Genomic DNA, 20,766 nt, shown 5'->3' with positions numbered 1-20,766 from the left:
GACACAAAGAATCTTTAAACATAAAATGTATGAACATGATGCATTGAATGGTGGTAAATTAAGTACAATAAAAACGAAAATTTTAATGCAAACAGTCGATAAATCAATGTGAAACTTGTTGTTTGTTGCTTGAAAGCTTCTCAATATTGGGTGTCAGACTTGTTGATGCCAAGAGCAAGACATTATCCAGATGGGCATCAGTCAGTCTTGTTCTCAAATGGTTCTTGGTGTGCTTCATTTTTGAAAATAATTGCTCACACAGATAAGTGCTGCCAAACAATGATGCCATCTTTTTTGCATGGTCCACTAAGTTAGGATACTTCCCACTTGGATGAATATACTTTCTAAAGAAGTCAAGCACTGACACATCTTCAGAATGAAATTTCGATTTCAATATGTCGTCACACTGTATCTCAATCAATTCCATTTGAAAAATTTCTGATGCAGTGTCCACTTCCACATCAAATGGAGTAGCAAACAGCTTGAACTCACTTGCATGCAAGCAAAAATCAGCAAAACGAGGTGAAAACTCTTTTCTCAATTCTTGGACCATATTCACAAAAATGCCTGGATCTTGTGCTTTACTTATTTGAAAAGTGAGAAAATGTGCACAATTTCCTTTTTGAAGCTGGTAGTCCCACAGTTGCAGCTTTCTTTCCACTAGGACGGGTCTGGTGATCTCGCCTGATATTTGCCACCACCTTCACAGCAACGTTTTCTAGGCAAATGAGACAAACTGGTTTCCCAGCTTGCTCGATGAAGAAGTAATCTAGTGTCCAAGTGTCTTGGAAATTTCAGCATTCAGTGTCTACTTTCCTGCCTTTTGCATTCATTGCCATTGGAATTTTTTCCTTCGATTTTATTTCGAGACGCCAGTTATTCAACAAGTATTGTAGCACCTGTAAATATCTGGATACTTAGCGTGGATTTCTTGTTAAAACACAGTGACACTGTTTCTGTTTACAAATTTGAATGATCCCATCTGAAAACCTGCGCGTGCACGGAGAGCATCTAATACATATTAATAAGGTAGTCTGCCTTCCCGTCATTCGTGTATACCAGCGTTTGGTTTGGAACAAAACGGAACCTGGGGCCAATGTAACAAGACAGCATGCATGTCCATCAGTGCGGTCGCGTGAAACACTCAGAATAAGGAAAAACCGCTCGCGGGCTGGATAAGCATAGTATCCCAATATTTGCTCGCGGGCCGGTCATAATACTTTCACGGGCCGTAGGTTGCCTACCCCTGCTGTAAGACGTAGGAGCTGAATTGGGCCATTTGGCTCATTGAGTCCGGTCTGCCGTTTCACCATGGCTGACTTAGTCGCCCTCCCAACTCCATTCTCCTGCCTTCTCCCTATAGCCTTTGGCATCCTTACTAATCGAGAGCCTATTATCTGCCGCTTTAAGTATACCCAATGACTTGGCCTCCACTGCCATCTGTGGCAATGAATTTCACAGATTCACCACCCTCAGAGTGAAGAAATTTCTCCTCGTCTCCATTCTATAGGGGAGGTCCTTTGTAATTACATTTCACCAGTTAGAGTTTACAGGCCGGGATCTTTACAACAACTGGATTGGACTCATGGCAGGCCTCAGGGACTATCCTCTGAAGAGGTCTTGCATTTATATAGCACCATTGAGCACATCTCCAAGGAGCACTGTCACAATAAAAGCAGCATCCAGACCAGGTTCTCTTTTCGCTGCTGCCATTGGGCAGGAGGTACAGGTGCCTCTGGTCTCCCACCACCAGGTTCAGGAACGTGTATTGCCTCTCAACCATCCGGCTCCTGAACCAACGTGAATAACTTCACTTACCCCAACACTGAACGGATTCCACAACCTACAGACCTGCATTCAAGGTCATTACTATTCAGGTTCTTAATATCTTACTATTTTTAATTTATTTTTCGTATGCATGTTGCCCATTTGTTGGCCTGTGATTGTGTGTAGTTTTTCATTGATTCTATTTCTCTGTTTTACTGTGAACACCTGCAAGAAAATGAATCTCAAGGTGCCATACTTTTGTTAAGGAAACAAGGGCAGCCTTCTTGCACATTGCCAGAGCATCACAAAAGTGGATGGCTGAATGATCTGTGGGTTGATCTCTTGGTTTCAGTGTCCTTGTGGGCTGTGAGGAGGATGAGATGAAAGGTATAGGCTTATTAAATGATGGATGGAAGATAATGTGGAAACATTTGGGTCATGCGTGTGGGTAGCAAAAGTAGAAACATTGAGTTTATTAAATAACACACACAAAATGCTGGAGGAGCTCAGCAGGACAGGCAGCATCTATGGAAGGGAATAGACAGTCAACGTTTTGGGCCCACACCCTTCTTCAGGATTTGTTAAACAACGAGAGATTGGAAGCGGTTGGAGAAGAAGGGGAGGGGAAAGTGTTAGGGTGGCACGGGAGTGTCGCTGTTGATGTAATGTTTTATAATGGCAGCGATTGTAAGATCAGAGTTCAATTCTTGCCACTGTCCTTAAGGAGTTTGTGCGTTCTCCCCATGATAATGTGGATTTCCTAGGGCGTTCCAGTCTCCTCCCACATTCCAAAGCCGTATGGGATAGGGTTAGTGAAGGCATGCTGTGTTGGCACTGGAAACGTGGCGACGCTTACGGGCTATGTTGGTTGTTGACGCAAACAATGCATTTCCCTGCATTGTTCATTGTTTTGACGTACACGTGACACGTAAAGCTAATCAAGCTTAGTCATTGATATTGATAGACATTGATAGGTTACAGAAGTGGGCTGAGAAGTGGCAGATGGAGTTCAACCCGGAGAAGTGTGAGGTGGTACATTTTGGAAGGACAAACTCCAAGGCAGAGTACAAAGTAAATGGCAGGATACTTGGTAGTGTGGAGGAGCAGAGGGATCTGGGGGTACATGTCCACACATCCCTGAAAGTTGCCTCACAGGTAGATAGGGTAGTTAAGAAAGCTTATGGGGTGTTAGCTTTCATAAGTCGAGGGATAGAGTTTAAGAGTCGTGAGGTAATGATGCAGCTCTATAAAATTCTGGTTAGGCCACATTTGGAGTACTGTGTCCAGTTCTGGTCGCCTCACTATAGGAAGGATGTGGAAGCATTGGAAAGTGTACAGAGGAGATTTACCAGGATGCTTCCTGGGGAGAGAGTATGGATTATGATCAGAGATTAAGGGAGCTAGGGCTTTACTCTTTGGAGAGAAGGAGGATGAGAGGAGACATGATAGAGGTGTACAAGATAGTAAGAGGAATAGATAGTGTGGACAGCCAGCACCTCTTCCCCAGGGCACCACTGCTCAATACAAGAGGACATGGCTTTAAGGTAAGGGGTGGGAAGTTCAAGGGGGATATTAGAGGAAGGTTTTTACTCAGAGAGTGGTTGGTGCGTGGAATGCACTGCCTGAGTCAGTGGTGGAGGCAGATACACTAGTGAAATTTAAGAGACTACTAGACAGGTATATGGAGGAATTTAAGGTGGGGGGGTTTATATGGGACGCAGGGTTTGAGGGTCGGCACAACAATGTGGGCTGAAGGACCTGTACTGTGCTGTACTATTCTATGTTCTATATGTTAATCTCAATGGGGATTTTGGGAGAATAAGATCGAGTTGGTAGGAGGTGTTGGGAATGAGTGGAGTTTAGTACCAGCGTGCAGTGGTGTGGAAGAGGGATGGAAGGGGAAGGGGGTGCAGGAGCTCTGGGTCCCATACCATAACTGATCAGGAACAGTTATAACCCTACGAACGTCAGGCTTCTGCACCAGCGTGGGTATTTTCACTCACTTCATCAATGAACTGCCTCCACAATCTATGGGCTCACTTTCAAGGGCTCTACAACTCATGTTCTTAGCATTAATTAATTAACTACTTGTATGTCTATTTGTCTGTCTATCTGTCATCTATCTTTTTTTGTATTGGTTTGCTGCCTTTTGCGCAGATCTTCATTGAAAATATCACATTTCTTTGTTCTACTGTGGATGCCTACAAGAAAATGTATCTCAGGGTAGTATTTGGTGACATACACGTAGCTGGCTCATAGATTTACTTTGAACTTTGCGGTGTGAGCCTACAATCCTTGCGATTCATTGCACGTTCAGTCGTGTTGCTGGACCCTGATGAGGGTTGGTAGTCACTGTACCTGTCCTCAGATCACTGCAGACGGGTCACGGGTCACCACCAGAGCATCGCACGTGATGAGGAATATGCACACAGCAAGGAGCCAGCATGAATCAGGGAAAGACAATAAATCATAAACAGCAGGGCGATGCTGGCAGAGACCTGGGGAGAGTCATAAGTACGAGGCGTTCTGCAGACGCTGGAAATGCAGAGCAATGCACGCAAAATGCTAGAGCAACTCAGCAGGTCAGGCTGCCTCTATAGAGGGGAATAAAGAGTCAACATTTTGGGCGAAGACCCTTCATCAGTTCTGGAAAGGAAGAGGGGAGAAGCCAGAGTAAGAATTTGCGAGAATGGGAGGGGATACTGTTTATGCGTCTCCAGAGATACCGCCTGACACCTTGAGTTCCTTCAGCATTTTGTGTGCGTTGCTCTGGAATTCCAGCATCTGCTGAATCTCGTGTGTGTATATTTTGGACTAAGCCTATCACCCCTTCTGGGGCATAGGCTGCAGACAGCAACTCGCCAGAGTTCTCTGTCCTAGGCAGAGAGATTGGCCCCGTGGCTTCCACTTTCACCATACAAATTCATACGTCTTCCAGACAAAGATCCTTCCTGTCTCAGGGTGGAGATCTTTGGAGCTTCTGTTGGCGTTTCTGCAGCTCTGGCTTTTTACGGGACGGGGTTTCTAGCCTCATGCCCAATCCTCCCCCTTTCACAGCCGGGCTTGGGACCATCCTTGGCGAAGTTTGTGTTTATTATTTTAAGGGAAATAACCTTTCAAAGTGTTGTCAGTGGTTTAACTGGCAGAAGAAAGCGTTTTCAGTAAGATGAGTAATATACATATGTGCAATTATATTGAATTGCTCTTCATTTTCCAACAGAAAATCCCAAAGTATTAACCACACGAGCTGTTCTATCCTATTTACAGTTTTGAAATGAATTGTGGTCAGGGCGCCTGTGCATTCGCAGGCTGGTAATCTTGATCTACAGTCTTTGCAGCTTTCCTCGGGAACTGCAATGATAATACACTGAGGTTGTCAAGACAGAAAAGAATTATTTGCAAAGTAGTCATCCTTGAGCGGGGACGAGCAAAAATTAGGTTGTCACGACATTGGTTCAGGACGTTGGTTTTGGTTGTCCCTGCATTTACAGCCAGAACATTCGCTCAAGGGTTTGAGGAGAGCTTTATTAGTGAATTATTCTCAGCTGCTTTCTAAAGGGACTATGCAGTTTGTCAGTGTGGGGAGCAAAAAAGCAAGACAGGAATAGCATAGAGCTGAATTCTAGAGGAAAGGCTGGTAACCAATTTAAAATGGGTAGGAATCTTCCTCAGCGGTCTTATCTTCAATGATAGTTTAGTTCAGAATCCGGTTTATTATCATGACATATATCATGAAATTAGTTTTTTGCATCAGATGTGCAGTGCAATACATAAAACAATTACTGTAAATTACAATTGAGGTGGCACAGTAGTGTAGCAGATAGCGCAATGCCCTTGGAGCTCAGGGTGTTGGAATTCAAAGTTCAATTACAGCGCTGTCTGTAAGGAGTTTGTACATTCTCCCTGTGATCGTGGGGTTTCCCCGGGTGCTCCAGTTTATTCCCACAGACAAGAGATGTCCGGATTGGTAGGTTAATTGGTCATTGTAAGTTGTCCTGTGATTAGGCCAGGGTTAAATAGGTGGACGTTGCGGCTTGTTGGGCCAGAAGGGCCTGTTCTATGCTGTATCTCTCAATAAGTAATAAGAAATGTATATAATTAAATAATCAGTGCAAATAGAGAGCAATTATAATGCAGTAAATACAGAGAGGCAGTGGATGGTGTTTGCATGTGGATCTGAAGAAAACCTTCCCTCATTGAAAGGAGTGTTTGCATTTGTGTAGCGCCTTTCACATCTTGATGGCACAGACCCTGTCACGTGGCAGCCAATTCCCACAAGGATCATGCCCCGCCCACGCCCTGTCACCACTCCCAATTTTCCCACCTGTCCTGCGGTTTCCAGGTTCCATGAAAGGTCAGAAGTCTTAATTGGCTGTGGTGCGAATATATTCGGTGACAGAAGATTTCTACTCTGGGGGAATGCGGACAGCTTTGAAAGAGGGTAGAGAACATTTACAAAGATGTTGCTGAGCTTTGAGTACTTTATTCCCTGGAACACACAAGAATGAGGGAGATGTTGTAGAAGTATACAAAATTATGAGGGGTATAGATGATGGGAACTAGGAGCAGAATTAGGCCATTTGGCCCATCAGGTCTTCTTCACCATTCTATCATGGCTGATCCATTTCCCTCTCAACCCCATTCTACTGCCTCCTCCCCATAATCTTTCACGCCCTGACTAATCAAGAACCTATCATAGATGCGGTGAATGCATGCAGGCTTTTTCCAAGGAGGTTGGGTGGGACAATACATCAAGGTCCTAGGTTTAGGGTGGAAGAGGAACATGAGGGGGAACTTCTTCACTCAGAGTGTGGTCAGGGTGTGGAATGAACTGCCAGCAGAAGTGGTGGATGTAATATTTAAGAGAAGTTTGGATAGGTTTATGGATGGGAGAGGTATGGTCTGGGTGCAGGTAGATGGGACGAGGCAGAAGATTAGGTTGGCCTAGACTTGATAGGTCGAAGGGCCTGTTTCTGTGCTATCATGCTTTATGACTCTCAGTGAAGGTGATATTCATCATTTCATGCCAAGTCAAACTCACCGTAAAGTAAAGCACCTACAGTTGGAAACAGTTAGCTGGCCAGGAACCAGGGGGGAGAGAAGGGCCAGAGTCAGGATTTCAGGAGAACATCTTTCCAGGATAAGGCCTGACTACAATCAGTCCTGGTGCTGCCCATGTTGAGTTGGCACGTTCTCTCGTGACTGTGGGAGCTTCCCCCGAGTGTTTATATTTCCTCGAAATCCCAACACGACGTTGAGTGAGACTAGAAAAACAAAAGAACATCCACTGAGCGGCATCTCTGTGGGCAAAAGCACCTGGTTAATGAGAGAGGTCAGAGGACAATGGCCAGACTGGTTCAAGCTGACAGGAAGCAGACCGTAGTCAAATAACCACACCTTACAACAGTGATGTGCAGAAGAGCATCTCTGAATGTACAACACATCAAACCTTGAAGTGGATGGGCTACAGCAGCAGAAGATCATGAACGTACACTCAGTGGCCACTTTATTAGGTACAGGAGGTAACTAGTAAGGTGGCCACTGAGTGTATGTTGCACTGCTACCCTGAGATTCATTTTCTTGCAGGCATTCTCAGTAGAGCATAGAAATACAATAGAATTAACAAAAAACTACAGATGAACGAAGAACGGCAAGCAATCAATGTGCAAAAGAACTTAAGTTATATCTTTAGTCCAGAGTAACACACACAAAATGCTGGAGGAACTCAGCAGGTCAGAAGCATCAGAAGGACTGATTGGGGCCCTGAATGGAGGTGAGGGAGGAAGTGAATGGGCAGGTGTTATACTTAGGCTGCTTGTAGGGATAAGTGCCGGGAGGGACAAACGGACAAGGGAATCATGGAGGGAGCGATCCTTGCGGAAAGCGGGGGCGGGGGGGAGCTAAAGCTATATTTGGTAGTAGGATCCTTTTGGAGATGGCGGAGGCTCATGGGGTGGTAGGTAAGGACAAGAGGAACTCTTAAGGTAGCAAGAAGATGGAGTGACCACGGACATTCAGGAAATAGAGGAGATGCAGGTGAGGGCAGCGTCAATGTAGGAGGAAGGGAGACTCTGTTCTTTGAAGAAGGAGGACATCTCTGATGTCCTGAAAAGGAGAGCCATATCCTGGGAACAGATGTGATGGAGGCAAAAGAACTGAGAAAAGGGAATAGGCATTTTTACAGGTGACAGGGTGGGAAGAAGTATAGCCAAGACAAACTGGGAATTGGTAGGTTTATAAAAGATGTCAGTTGACAGTTTGTAGACAGAGAGATTGAGAAAAGGGAGAGAGGTGTCAGAAGTGGACCAGGTGAATTTAAGGATAGGCTGGACGTTGGAAGCAAAGTTGATGAAATTGACAAGCTCAGCATGGGTGCAGGAAGCAGCACCAATGTAGTTATCAATGTAGTGGAGGAAGAGTTGAGGAGCATTACTGGGGAAGGCTTGGAACATGGACTGTTCTACAAGGTCAACAAAATGGCAAGTGTACTTGGGGTCCATGTGGGTGCCCACAGTTATCCCTCGAGTCTGGAGAAAGTAGGAGGAGCCGAAGGACATTTGTTGAGGGTGAGCACTGGTTCTGCCCGATAGAGGAGGGTAGTGGTGGAGGGGAACTGGTTGGTTCTTTTATTGTGAAAGAAGCAAAGAGCTTTACGGCCTTCTTGTGGGGGAATAGACGTGTATAGGGACTGGACATCCATGGTGAAAATGAGGTGGTCAGAGCCAGGGAACTGAATGTTTGAGAACGTGAGGAGTGTCGCAGAAACAGTTGGGAGGGACTGAACCAAGAGGGATAGAACGGAGTTGAGGTATGACAGTATCCACAGTGTGTATCTAAGTGTGTTCTCCTGTTGAAATACTCATGGCAAAAGCAACAGGTAGTTGTTGATCTCATAAGCCCTTTTGTTTATAATTAGCTGATTCTAATGGGCTGAAATTCTCTCTGCAAGTCAATTAACCCAAGGGGACATACCATCAGGACGAGGTCCTGATTGGAGCCTTGGATGCACACACTTTGGTGAATCACTTCTAATGTTCAAGAGGCCCCATTAGGCACTTACTGGGCCTGTTGGTCATCTCTTGACTCCTGAACTCTCCACGTCACCGCCGTGGAGGCAATACTTCATGTAGATAATGGTGCTTATGTAACATGCTCACAGATTCAGCTACCAAGAGTTCTTGTGGTCACGTGAGCTGCTCATGGCCGCCTCCACATGTCACCAGTGTCGTTTTGACTGAGAGTGGAGCCTAGCTAGTTTTAGGTTGGTGTAGAGCAGATGCTCTCTGAACTCCTGGGCTGTAAGGTAGTTTCCAGGCTGGTTTCAAACCAGCCCTCAACTGTGGGAGGTTTAGTGTAACATACCAACAACAGGGGATTCCTATTTTTCCTACTTTGCAGGGGGCTTTACGGTGTAGCTGTTGAGATTTTTCCATTGGTGGTCAAGTCTTAAAGATTAAAGATTACAGATGAGTTTAGTTTGTCACATGTACATTGAAGCGTAGAGTGTTGTGTGTCTTTTGCATCAGGGATGTGCAGGGAGCAGCCTGCGAGTGCTGCCTTGCTTCTAACGCCATCGTAGCATGGCCACAACGCACCAACCCTATCCCGTACACCTTTGGAATGAGGGAGGAAACCAGAGCACCCGGAGGAAACTCACATTGTCAAGGGGATGATACCAACTCATCACAGACAGCGGTGGGAATTGAACTCCGGTCTTAGAGTTGGCGCTGCAAAGCGTTAGGCTAACCACTACACTACCGTGCTGCATTGGTAAAGTACAAAAATTCAGTAAAGACAACAACAATAAAAAATAACAAAATAAATATAAACACATAAGATTAGCTTCTATACATCGATTGTGTTGTCCATAAAGTGACGCTAGGCACAGGAGTGTCTGTACATAAGGTGACTGACAGGAAATGATAAAGCAGTAGTAGGGAAGGGTGATCGGCCAAGTGGCTTATTCCTGTTCCTGTTTCTTTGTGTTCTTATGCTCTGTAAGTCACCACAAAGATGCTGGAGGAGCTCGGCAGGTTATGAAGCATCAACGGAGGGGAATAAACATTCAGTTTTCAGCCCAGGAACTAATACCAGAGAGGTATAGGTATTCAAAATATTTTTCCTCTGTTTGGGGTACCATAAACACAGTGGCCTAGGTTTGAGGTGAGAACAAGGACTTTTGGTACCACGGTAGTGTAGCAGTTGGCGCAATGCTATTACAGCTTGGAGCGTCAGAGCTCAAAGTTCAATTCTGATGCCATGGAAGAATTTTAGATGTTCTTCCTGTGAGTACATGGGTTTGCAATGGGTGCTCCAGTTTCCTGCCACAATTCAAAGATGTACTGGTTAATAGGTTAATTGGTCATTGTGAATTGTCCTGTGATAGGGTTAAATAGGTGGGTTGCTGGGCAGAGAGTGGGTTGATATCTGGATCTCACTGCCAGAGGAGTTGGTGGAATAAGACCTTAAGAAATAGGAGCAGATTCAGGCCATTCAGCCCATTGAGTCTTCATTGTCATTTCATCATGGACAATTTATTATCTCTCTCAACCCCATTCTTCTGCCTTCTACCTGTAACCTTGGATGCCCTGATATATGAAGAAACTCCACCTTAAATATACCCGATGACTTGGCCTGCACAGCAATCTGTGGCAATGAGTTCCACAGATTCACCACCCTCTGGCTAAATGAATTTTCCCTCATCCCTGTCCTAAATGGACATCCCTCAGTTCTGAGACTGCCCTCTGGTCCAAGACTCCTCCACTAAAGGAGACATCCACTCTATTTAGGCTTTTCTGTATTTGAATGGCTTCAATGAGATCCCCACATCATTCTTCTGGACTCCAGCAAGTACAGGCCCAGAGCCATCAAACAATCCTACTTTGTTAACCCTTTCATTCCTGGGATCATTCTAGTGAACCAGTAGATCTCAGATAAGAGGCCCAACTGCTCACAATACTCCAAGTACAGTCTGACCAGTGACTTATAAAGCTTCAGCATTACATCCTTGCTCTTCTATTCCAGTCCCCTCAAAGTGAATGTTAACATTGTATTGCCTTCCTTACTATTGACTCACCCTGCAATTTAACCTTTAGGGAATCCTGCCCTATCACCCCCATTCCCATCCGTCTTCTAAATGAGTTTAAACCCTCCCCCGCAGCTCTAGCAAACCTGACCACAAGGATATTGGTCCATCTTAGGTTTGGGTGTATCCTGTCCTTTTTCTACAGGCGATGGCTTCCCCAGAAGAGATCCCAATGAAATCTGAAACCCTGCGCCATGCACGAATTCTTCAGCCACACATTCATCTGCCAAATCATCCTATTCTTACCCTCACTGGCACGTGGCACAGGCGGCAAGCCAGAGATTACTGCCAACAGAGGTCCCGCTTTCCGGCTTTCCGCCCAACTTCCTGTCATCTCTCTTCAGGACCTCCTCCCTTTACCTACCTACACAACGTCGCTGCATGACTTCCGGCTGTTCACCCTCCCCCTTGGGAATGCTGTGGATTGGATCCGATCCCTGACCCTGGCAACCTTTGGCACCTGGGATGCAACATACCATCTGGGAGTCTCTTTCACACCCACAGACTCAGCTTTCTGATCCTATATTTATGAATCCTCTATCACTTCTGCACTTCTCTTCTGCCTCCTTCCCTCTGAGCCTCAGAGCCGGACTCGGTGCCAGACTCTGGCTTCTCCCTGGCAGGGAATTTCCCCACAAAGTTATCTAAAGTGGTGTATATGCTTGTTATTGAGGGAATCAGCCACAGAGATACACTTTAATGGCTGTCTATTCCCTTTCCCTCTCCTGACGGTTACCCAGGTACCTGCCTCCTGGAACTTAGAGGTGACTACATCTCCATAGCTCTTATTTATCACCTCCCAAAGGTCATCCAACTGTAGCTCCAGTTCCTTAACACAGTCTCTAAAGAGCTGTAGCTTGGTGCATTTCATTCAGATGTAGTTATCAAGGAGACTGGAGGTCTCCCTGCGTTCCACGTCTCATGCAAAGAACCTACCACTACCTCCGGACCCATTCTCAGCATGTTGCTATGCACGAACAAAGAGTAAAACTCACTAGAAATGTACTTACTTAGAACCTCTGCCTGTGCTCGCCTAATTCTGTTGGGTCAAAGCCTGGCCACTCTAGCACTGGCCCACTCACACAATGGCTGCTCCACTTACACCTCCTTTCTTTTTATTGGCTGCACTCTGGTTGCAGCCAAAGGCATGGGAGCTCTTTTATCAGATACAAGCCCTACATTTAAGTGTCATTTAGGCTGACGTTTAAATAGGCAAGACAAAGAAGTACACCTGTACATTAATGCAAATATTTAATCAGCCAATCATGTGGCAGCAACTCAGCGCATAAAAGCATACAGACATGGTCAAAAGGTTCAGTTGTTGCTCAGAACAAAAATCAGAATGAGGAAGAAACGACTTTGTGACCTTGACTGTGGGGTGATTGTTGGTGCCAGACAGCGTGGTTTGAGTATCTCAGAAACTGCTAATCTCCTGAGATTTTCATGCACAGCATCCCAGAGAATGGTGCGAAAAATGAGAAAAAGATATCAGTGGGTGGCAGTTCTGTGGGCAAAAATGCCTCGTTACTGAGAGAAGTCAGGGGGAATGGCCAGACTGGATCAAGGTGACAAGAAGACGACAGTGACTCAAATAACCACATGTTACAACAGTTGTTTACAGAAGAGCATCTATGAACACACAACACGTTGAACCTAGAAGTGAATGAGCTACAGTAGCAGAAGATTACGAACATACACTCAGTGGCCACTTTATTAGATACAGGAGGTACTGAATAAAGCGGCCATTAAGTGTAATTAGAAAAGCTAAATTAAATAATTTGTGAATGGCTTAGAATGTGCGTCTTCAGGCTCCTGCACCTTCTCTCTCATGGCAGTAATAAGAAGAGAGCATGTTCTGGGTGATGGGTCTCCTTAATGGTGGGTGCTGTCTTTTTGACGCATCAGCTTTTGAAGATGTCCTCCATGTCGTATCGCAAACAAAGGAAAATCTGCAGGTGCTGGAAGTCCAAGCAGCCCACACAAAATGATCACAGTGTAGCAGTCCAATCACAAACAAGTTCCTCCAGTATTTTCTGTATGTTTCTCCATGTCATGCCGGCTTAAGGTTTGATGTTTTACTAAGATCACCCCTCATTCCTCACATTTCATGACATGGACATGGGGTGGTTGCCAGAACTGTGAGATGCGGTATTGTGTCCTGCTGTAAGTCCATGGTACCTTATGTAAAATAAAAGAACAAATCTGTCTTTTATTACTAGGGTTTTGAGTTTAAGTTCAAGTTTATTGTCATTCAGCCATATACATGTATTCCGCAAAATTTCTTCCAGATCAAGATACACACCACAATACATATAACTCACACACAACACAAAGTAATATTACCACACTTAAATTAACAAATAATACGGTGGATTTTATTAAAATGTAAGGTGTATAACAGTACTGGTGCTTCATACATGATGAAAACTGGGTGATGGTAGGAAGTTCAGTAATTTTATGGCCTGGGAGAAAAAGCTGTTTCCCATTGGAACACTAAAAAGAAATGCAAACACAAGGAAATCTGCAGATGCTGGAATTTCAAGCAGCACACATAAAAATTGCTGGTGAACACAGTAGGCCAGGCAGCATCCCTAGGAAGAGGTATTGTCGACATTTCGGGCCGAGACCCTTCACCAAGATTTGAAGGGTCTCGGCTTGAAACGTCAACTGTACCTCTTCCTAGTCTCTTACTAGCTCCTCTTTCAGTTAGTCCTGATGAAGGGTCTCGGCCTGAAACGTCGACTGTACCTCTTCCCAGAGATGCTGCCTGGCCTGCTGCGTTCACCAGCAACTTTTATGTGTCTTACTAAAAAGAAATACTTCTCTTATTCTATTCCCTATTCTAGGTCTCCTCTTACCCCTCCTCTTGTCCTCACCTGCCCTGGTTCCCCTCCTCCTCTCCTTTCACACAGAGTGAGAGGGGAAATTCAGGGTGCAATGGTAGGGTAGCGGTCTGCGCGATACACTTACAGCTCAGAGCATCAGAGTTCAGAGTTCAATTCCAACAAGTTTGTAAGAAGTTTGTGCGTCCTTCCCATGAGTGTATGGGTTTCCTCCGGCTGCTCCCGCAACTGAGAGATGTACTGGTTAGTAGGCTAATTGGTGATTGTAAATTATTCCATGATTAGGCTAGAGTTAATAGATAGGTTGCTGGGCAATGCGGCTCGAAGGGCCCATTATGTGCTGATTCCCTAAATAAAAAAAAATAAGTAAAGTAAATTTATTGATTTAGGAGCTATGGAAGAAATGCTTAATGAATCTTTTGAAAGCATTGAGAGTTTATAAGCTACAGAATAAAGGCAGATGCGGGTTGTGAAAGGAATGATGTTTTGTCATTTTACTGTACAGTGTGTTGTGATAAACCAGTTTAGTAGTCTTCACAGTGCATGAATAATATATTCAGCCAGATCTATTCCATTTGGCTTTGGTTTCACTGGGAATTACCTAAACCTGCCCTTAAATTTATTGTAGAGGTTTGGATAATTGTAGATAGCATCTATTTTTAAGCACAAGAGATTCTGCAGATGCGGAAAATCCAGAGGAACACACACAAACCGTTGGAGGAACTCAGCAGGTCAGGCAACATAAACAGTTGATGTTTGGTGAAGAACAAACAGCCTACGTTTTGGGCTAACTCCCTTCATCAGGACTGGAAAGGAAGGGGGAAGAAGCCAGAATGAGAAAGGGGTGAAGGGGCAGGAAAACAAGTTGGCAGACCATAAACCATAGCAGAATTGGGCCATTTCACCCATTGAGTCTGCTCTGCAATTCTATCATGGCTGATTTTTAAAATTCTTCTTAGCGCCATTCTTCTGCATTCTCCCTGTAACCTTTGACATCTTTACCAATCAAGAACATATGAACCAAATATCTTGGCCTCCACCGCCGTCCTAGCAATAAATTCCACAGATTCATCACTCTCTGGTGAAGGGCAGATCATAGGTGAGAGTAGGTGAGGGGGAAGGTGAGTGGGTGGGGAAGGGAGGGGGATGAAGTGAGAAGCTGAGAGGTGATAGTGAAAGAGTTAAAGATCTGAAGCAGAAGGAGAGCAGAGCAGACAACGGGAGAAAGGGGAGGGGGGGGGCACCCAGGGAAAGGCAACCCTACACAAAATGCTGGAGGAACTCAGCAATTCGGGCAGCATCTATAGAAGAGAATAAACAGTTGATGTTTCGGGTTGACATCTTTCTTCAGGACTGGAAAGGAAGAGGGTTGATGCCAGAATAAAAAGGTGGTGGGAGGGGAAGAAGGACAAGCTGGAATGTGATAGGTGAGGCCAAGTGGGTGGGAAAGGTAGGGGGCTGGCGAGGAAGGAGTGGAGAGTGGACCATAGGAGAATGGGAAGGAGGAGGAGACCCAAGGGGAGGTGAGAGGCAGGTGAGAAGAGGTAAGGGGCCAGAGTGGGGAATAAAAGAAGAGGGGAAGGGAAGGGATTTTTTTTTAAACCAGAAGGAGAGATCGATGTTCATGCCAGCAGGCTGGAGGCTACCCAGGTGGAATATAAGGTGTTGCTCCTCCACCCTGATGGTAGCCTCATCATGGAGGCCATGGACCAACATGTTGGAATGAGGATGGGAATCGGAATTAAAATGTTTGGCTACCGACAAGTTCCACTTGTGGCAGATGGTGCAGAGGTGCTCGACGAAGTGATCCCCCAATTTACAAAGGGTCTCGTCAATGTAGAGGAGGCTGCATTGGGAGCACTAGACACAATATACGACCCCAGCAGATTTGCAAGTCAAGTGTTGCCTCACCTGGAAAGACTGTTTGGGGCCTTGAATGGAGGTGATGGGCAGGCGAGGAGATGAGAAACTGTGGAAAAGAGAAGTCCTTATTTTTGTGCTTGACCAGCACAATACCGTAAGTTAACATTTGTAAAACACTTTCATGTTTTTATTGTGCTTATCAAGTGCAGACAATGAAGTCGTTATATTTTGTCCATTTTTTAGCTCTGGGTTGTGGGTGTGGACTAAAGCTCCCTCTGCTCTTTACCCAGCAGTGACCCACCGCTCTGCCTGTTTTCCAATGCCACCTGCTAACATCTGAAATATTAAATGTTGCTAAATGTTCGTTAGTGCCAGACTTGGGGGTTAATTGTGTTGTGTGGCTTGTGTGCACTGCATTGAGAATGATCAACCTCGTTTCAGATTGGACGCTTATGGCCAGCAGAGAGAGGAGATTTTCAACCCTTCAATCTGTACTTCCTTGCACCCCGATCCCAGAGGTGAAAGGTCAGTGTCTAAACCCCCTTCAATCATCCATTCTTCTTAAAATGCTGTGGCTTCTTTATACCATTGATGTCAGGTGTTACGCCCTCTTGAGCTAGTGGGTGTGTGGGTGGAACGTTACCTTAGCCTGGCTTCAGTAATGCACGGTCCATAATTGACTTGGTGGAAGCACTTAAAATACCTTGAATGTATTTCAAGACGTAAATTTAAAAGGATGATGTCAGGACTTGAGGGACCTGAGCTGTAGGGGGGAGTTGAATAGGTTAGGACTTTCATAGAGCGTAGGAGAATGAGGGAAGATTTGATAGAGATATACAAAATTATGAGGGATATAGATAGGGTAAATGCAAGGAGGATTTTTCCACTGAGGTTGGGTGAGGCTAGAACAAGAGGTTATGGGTTAAAGGTAAAAGGTGAAATGTTGATGGGGAACATGAGGGGAAACTTCTTCACTCAGAGGGTGTGTAAGTATGGAACGAGCTGCCAGTGGAAGTAGAGGATGCAGGTTGGATTTCAACATTTAGGAGAAATTTGTATACGTACATGGATGGGAGGGGTATGGATGGCTATGGCCTGAGTGCAGGTCGTTGGGATGAGGCAGATTAATAGTTCAGTGCTGACCAGATGGGCTGAAGGGACTCCTTCTGTGCTGTAGTGCTCTATAACTTTGTTTTAAAAGGTTTATTTGTAAATGGCCCTGGGCTTGATATTGCGCACTGTTATATAATAGATACACAAAAAGCAAACCAAAACAATCATGAGGGGAAAAAAGGCTTTAAAACCATCCAATTTTATTTGTAAGATGTTCTGATAAGTTGTAAAGCCAATTCTCGTTCTTGCTACATAAGATATTAGGCACATTATGTTGAATAATAGTACGGCACAGAAGATGCAAGTGAATTAACAGGAAGACTTGCGTTCCTCTAAAACCTTTCGCACTCACTTCAGGGTTGTGCAACTCCCTCCCCAGCCAGGAAAAGCAAAGTGCCGCAGACGCTGGAGTCTGGAATTCATTAACATAAAAGTGCAAGAAGCACACAGCAGGTCAGGCAGAGTCTGCGGAGAAAGAAACAAGGATTAACAGTTCAGGTTGATGAACTTTTATCAGAATTAGAATGTTTATAAAGGAAGAAATACGACAGGGAGTGTATGCAAAACTCAAACTTCCACAATTAGCAGTGTGATAATGATCTGACAGCATTCCGTATTAGTGCTGCGTAGGGGAGAAATATTGTTTTGATTGCTTGGCTCTCAAAGAAGTTGTCTGGTGTCTTTTCTATTGAATTAAGGAAGTAGATAAGAACACCTCATCTCAATTCCACTGGAGTCTTGGCCTGGGGTGGAACTTAAGCATGTCATTTAAAACTTTGACAACTTCTATTCATGTCCACTTGAGAGTATTCTGACTGGTTATATCATGGCCTGGTATGGAAGAACCAATGCCCAAGAACGTAAAGGCCAATGAAAAGTGGTAGATTCAGCCCAGTCTGTCACAAGTAAAGCTCCCCCTGCCATTGAGAACATCTACAAGGAGCGCTGCACATGAAAGTAAGTGTGGGGCTATATGAAAGCAAGCAAGCCCAGAGAGAAAAGAACACCTGCACACTGTGGATGTCACCTTGACCGGTGAGAAACGCCTGCAAGCTAATTGCCAAGCTCGGTGAACACTGCACTGTCAAATGCATGCATCTATCATCAAGTACCCCCACCCTACACCCCAAATTACATATATGTCACCCAAGGTCTCTTCTCTCTACTGACAATGGGAAAGAGGTACAGGAACTTTAGGTCTCACACCACCAGGTTCAGGAACTGTTATTACCCCTCACCCATCCATCTCCTGAACCAGCTTGGATAACTTCACTCACCTCAACTCTGAACTGATCCCACAACCTATAGATTCACTTTCAATGACTGTACAGCTCACATTCTCAGTTTGTTTGTTTGTTTCCTAATTATTTATTTTTGCATATTTGCCTTCTTTAACAGATTAATTGTTTGTCAGTCTTTGCAGTTTTTTATTGATTACATTTTATTTCTCTGTTCTACTGTGAATGCCTGTAAAGAAATGAATCTCAGGGTTGTATGTGGTGACATATATGTAATTTGGTCATAAATTTACTTTGAACATTGAACTTCGAATCCTCAACCTTTCTATTGTCTATAACAATTTTGTACTTCACACCAGGCAAAATGATTGCCCTCATCCCTTCCCCATTCTCCACTAACTAATCAGACAGTATTCTCCATTTCAGAATCACATTCAGAATCATTGCTGACATATGTTGTAAAACTTGTTGTTTTGTGGCTGCAGTACAGCACATAAAAATTACTACGAGTTATATTAAAAAGTTCAAGCTCAAAGTACATTTATTATCACGAGGTCATTCACTTTGGAAGGAAAAATGGAAGATCAGATTATTATTTAAATGGTAAAAAATTGCAGCATGCTGTTGTGCGGAGGGACTTGGGAGTGCTTGTGCATGAATCACAAAAGGCTGGATTGCAGGTGCAGCAGGCCATCAAGAAAGGAAATGGAATGTTGGCCTTCGTTGCTAGAGGGATTGAATTTAAGAGCTGGGATGTTATGCTGCAATTGTACAAGGTATTGGTGAGGCTGCACCTGGAGTACTGCATGCAGTTCTGGTCTCCTTACTTGAGGAAGGATGTACTGACTTCGGAGCAGGTGCAGAGGAGGTTCACCAGGTTGATTCCAGAGATGAAGGGGTTCGACTATGAGGAGAGATTGAGTTGTCTGGGACTGTACTCGCTGGAATTCAGAAGAATGAGAGGAGATCTTATAGAAACATATAAAATTATGAAAGGGATAGATAAGACAGAGGCGGGAAGGTTGTTTCCACTGGTAGGTGAGACTAGGACTATGGGACATAGCCTTAAGATTCGGGGGAGTAGATTTAGGACGGAGATGAGGAGGAGCTGCTTTTCCTAGAGAGTGGAGAATCTGTGGAATTCTCTGCCCAATGAAGCGGTGTTGGCTTCCTCAGTAAATATATTTAAGACAAGGTTGGATAGATTTTTGTACACTAGGGGAATTAAAGGTTACGGGGGAAAAGGCAGGTAGGTGGAGATGAGTCCATGGTCAGATTAGCCATGATCTTATTGAATGGCAGAGCAGGCTCGCTGGGCCAAATGGCCTACTCCTGCTCCTATTTCTTATATTCTTATGTTCTTATCACATATGTATTCAATATACAACCTTGATCTTCGTTTTTATCTTAGACAGCTACAAGACAAAGAAACCCAATAGAACCCATTACAAAAGAAGACTGTCAAAGACACAATGTGCAAAAAAAAGAACAAACTGTGCAAACAATTAAAAAAAAACAATAAAATAAATAAGTAGTGCAGAAAGCGAACGGAATACTGAGATGGTGTCCATGGGTTCATTGTCCATTCAGAAATCTGATGGCAGAGGGGAAGAAGCCGTTGTTAAAACATTGTCTGTGCTCCTGTACCGCGTCCCTGATGGTAACAATGAGAAGAGGGCATGTCCTGGGTGGTGGGGGTCCTTAATGATGGATGCTGCCTTCTTGAAGCATTGCCTTTTGAAGATGTCCTTGATGCTGGGGAGGCCAGTGCCCGTGATGGAGCTGGCTGAGTTGCAACTTTCTGCAGCTTTTTCTGATCCTGTGCAGTGGCCCCTCCACACCAGATGGTAATGCAACCAGTGAGAATGCCCTCCACAGTACATCTAGAGAAAGTGACATACAAAATCTCCTCAAGCTCCAAATGAAATTCTGGAACCACATCAAAAGAGACCTGCCACAGTGATGCTGGTGACTTGATGAAAGGGTTAGGAAACAACCTTGTACTAAATACAGCTAGATTTTAATGTAGATAGATGGATATTGATTTAAAAAGATCAGAATAGACTGAGGCAGATGTTCAAAGTTCAAAAAATAGTTGAAAGTAAATTTATTATGAAAGTCCATACAACCCTGAGATTCATTTTCTTGTGGGCATTCACAGAAAATGCAAAGAAAGACAATAGAATTAGTGAAAGACCACGCACAAGATGGACAAACAGCCAATGTGCAAAAGATAGCTAACTACAAATACAATAATTTAAAAAAGCAATAAATAGTGAGAATATGAGATGAAGAGTCCTTGAAAGTGTCCACAGGTTGTGTGAACAGGTCAGTGTTGGGGTGAGTGAAGTTATCCCCTCTGGTTCAAGATAACTGTTCCTGGATATTCCTGGATGGATATCCACTGGTTAGAAGATTCTGAAAATCTGTGCAAAAACGGGACAGGAGAAACCTCATCAAATAACAGAGCTGAGGATACAGTGGGTGACGGGGTGAGATACATCTCCACCAAAGGAAGTGTAAGATGCTCCTTCCCTTTGCTGGTCTGCAGGTCACCCTTGGGCAAGATGTAGCACCTGCTTAATTCCCCACCCCCTGGATCAGGGTCACGTGAAGCCATGGGACCAGGAGGTGGATGGTCGTATGAGTAGCTGGTGCACATCACAAGTCCTGGTTATGCGACCCCAGACAACGTCTGAAGAGTATTGTTAACGTCTGAGGTCATCCATCTCGTGAAGGCACTCGCAGAAGGCGGCAACGGCAAACCGCTTCTGTAGTAAAATTTGCCAGGAACAATCATGGCTAGGAAAAGGCCTTGATCGCGCATTTCAGACGACAGGGCAGATAGTGAGTGAAC

The 20,766-nt window shown here is 44.6% G+C and overlaps 1 protein-coding gene across 13 annotated transcripts in view; it reads left to right on the top strand.

Annotated features, from left to right (window-relative positions):
* The window catches only part of samd11 (sterile alpha motif domain containing 11), a 324,620-nt gene that overhangs the window by 118,516 nt on the left and 185,338 nt on the right, over positions 1-20,766 (top strand). For 11 of the 13 annotated variants that reach the window (XM_072244903.1, XM_072244902.1, XM_072244914.1 and 8 more), the window contains exon 4: positions 16,000-16,083. The exons of the other annotated variants lie outside the window; for them this stretch is intronic. In XM_072244903.1, the coding sequence (XP_072101004.1) occupies positions 16,000-16,083 (84 nt within the window). The remainder of the gene's footprint in view (positions 1-15,999; positions 16,084-20,766) is intronic. 13 annotated transcript variants of the gene reach the window in all.

The sequence above is a fragment of the Mobula birostris genome, chromosome 27, assembly GCF_030028105.1.
Source record: "Mobula birostris isolate sMobBir1 chromosome 27, sMobBir1.hap1, whole genome shotgun sequence".
NCBI classification, from domain to species: Eukaryota; Metazoa; Chordata; class Chondrichthyes; order Myliobatiformes; family Myliobatidae; genus Mobula; species Mobula birostris.
Note: the sequence above shows the minus strand (reverse complement) of the source record. Positions and strands in the feature narration are given on the sequence as shown.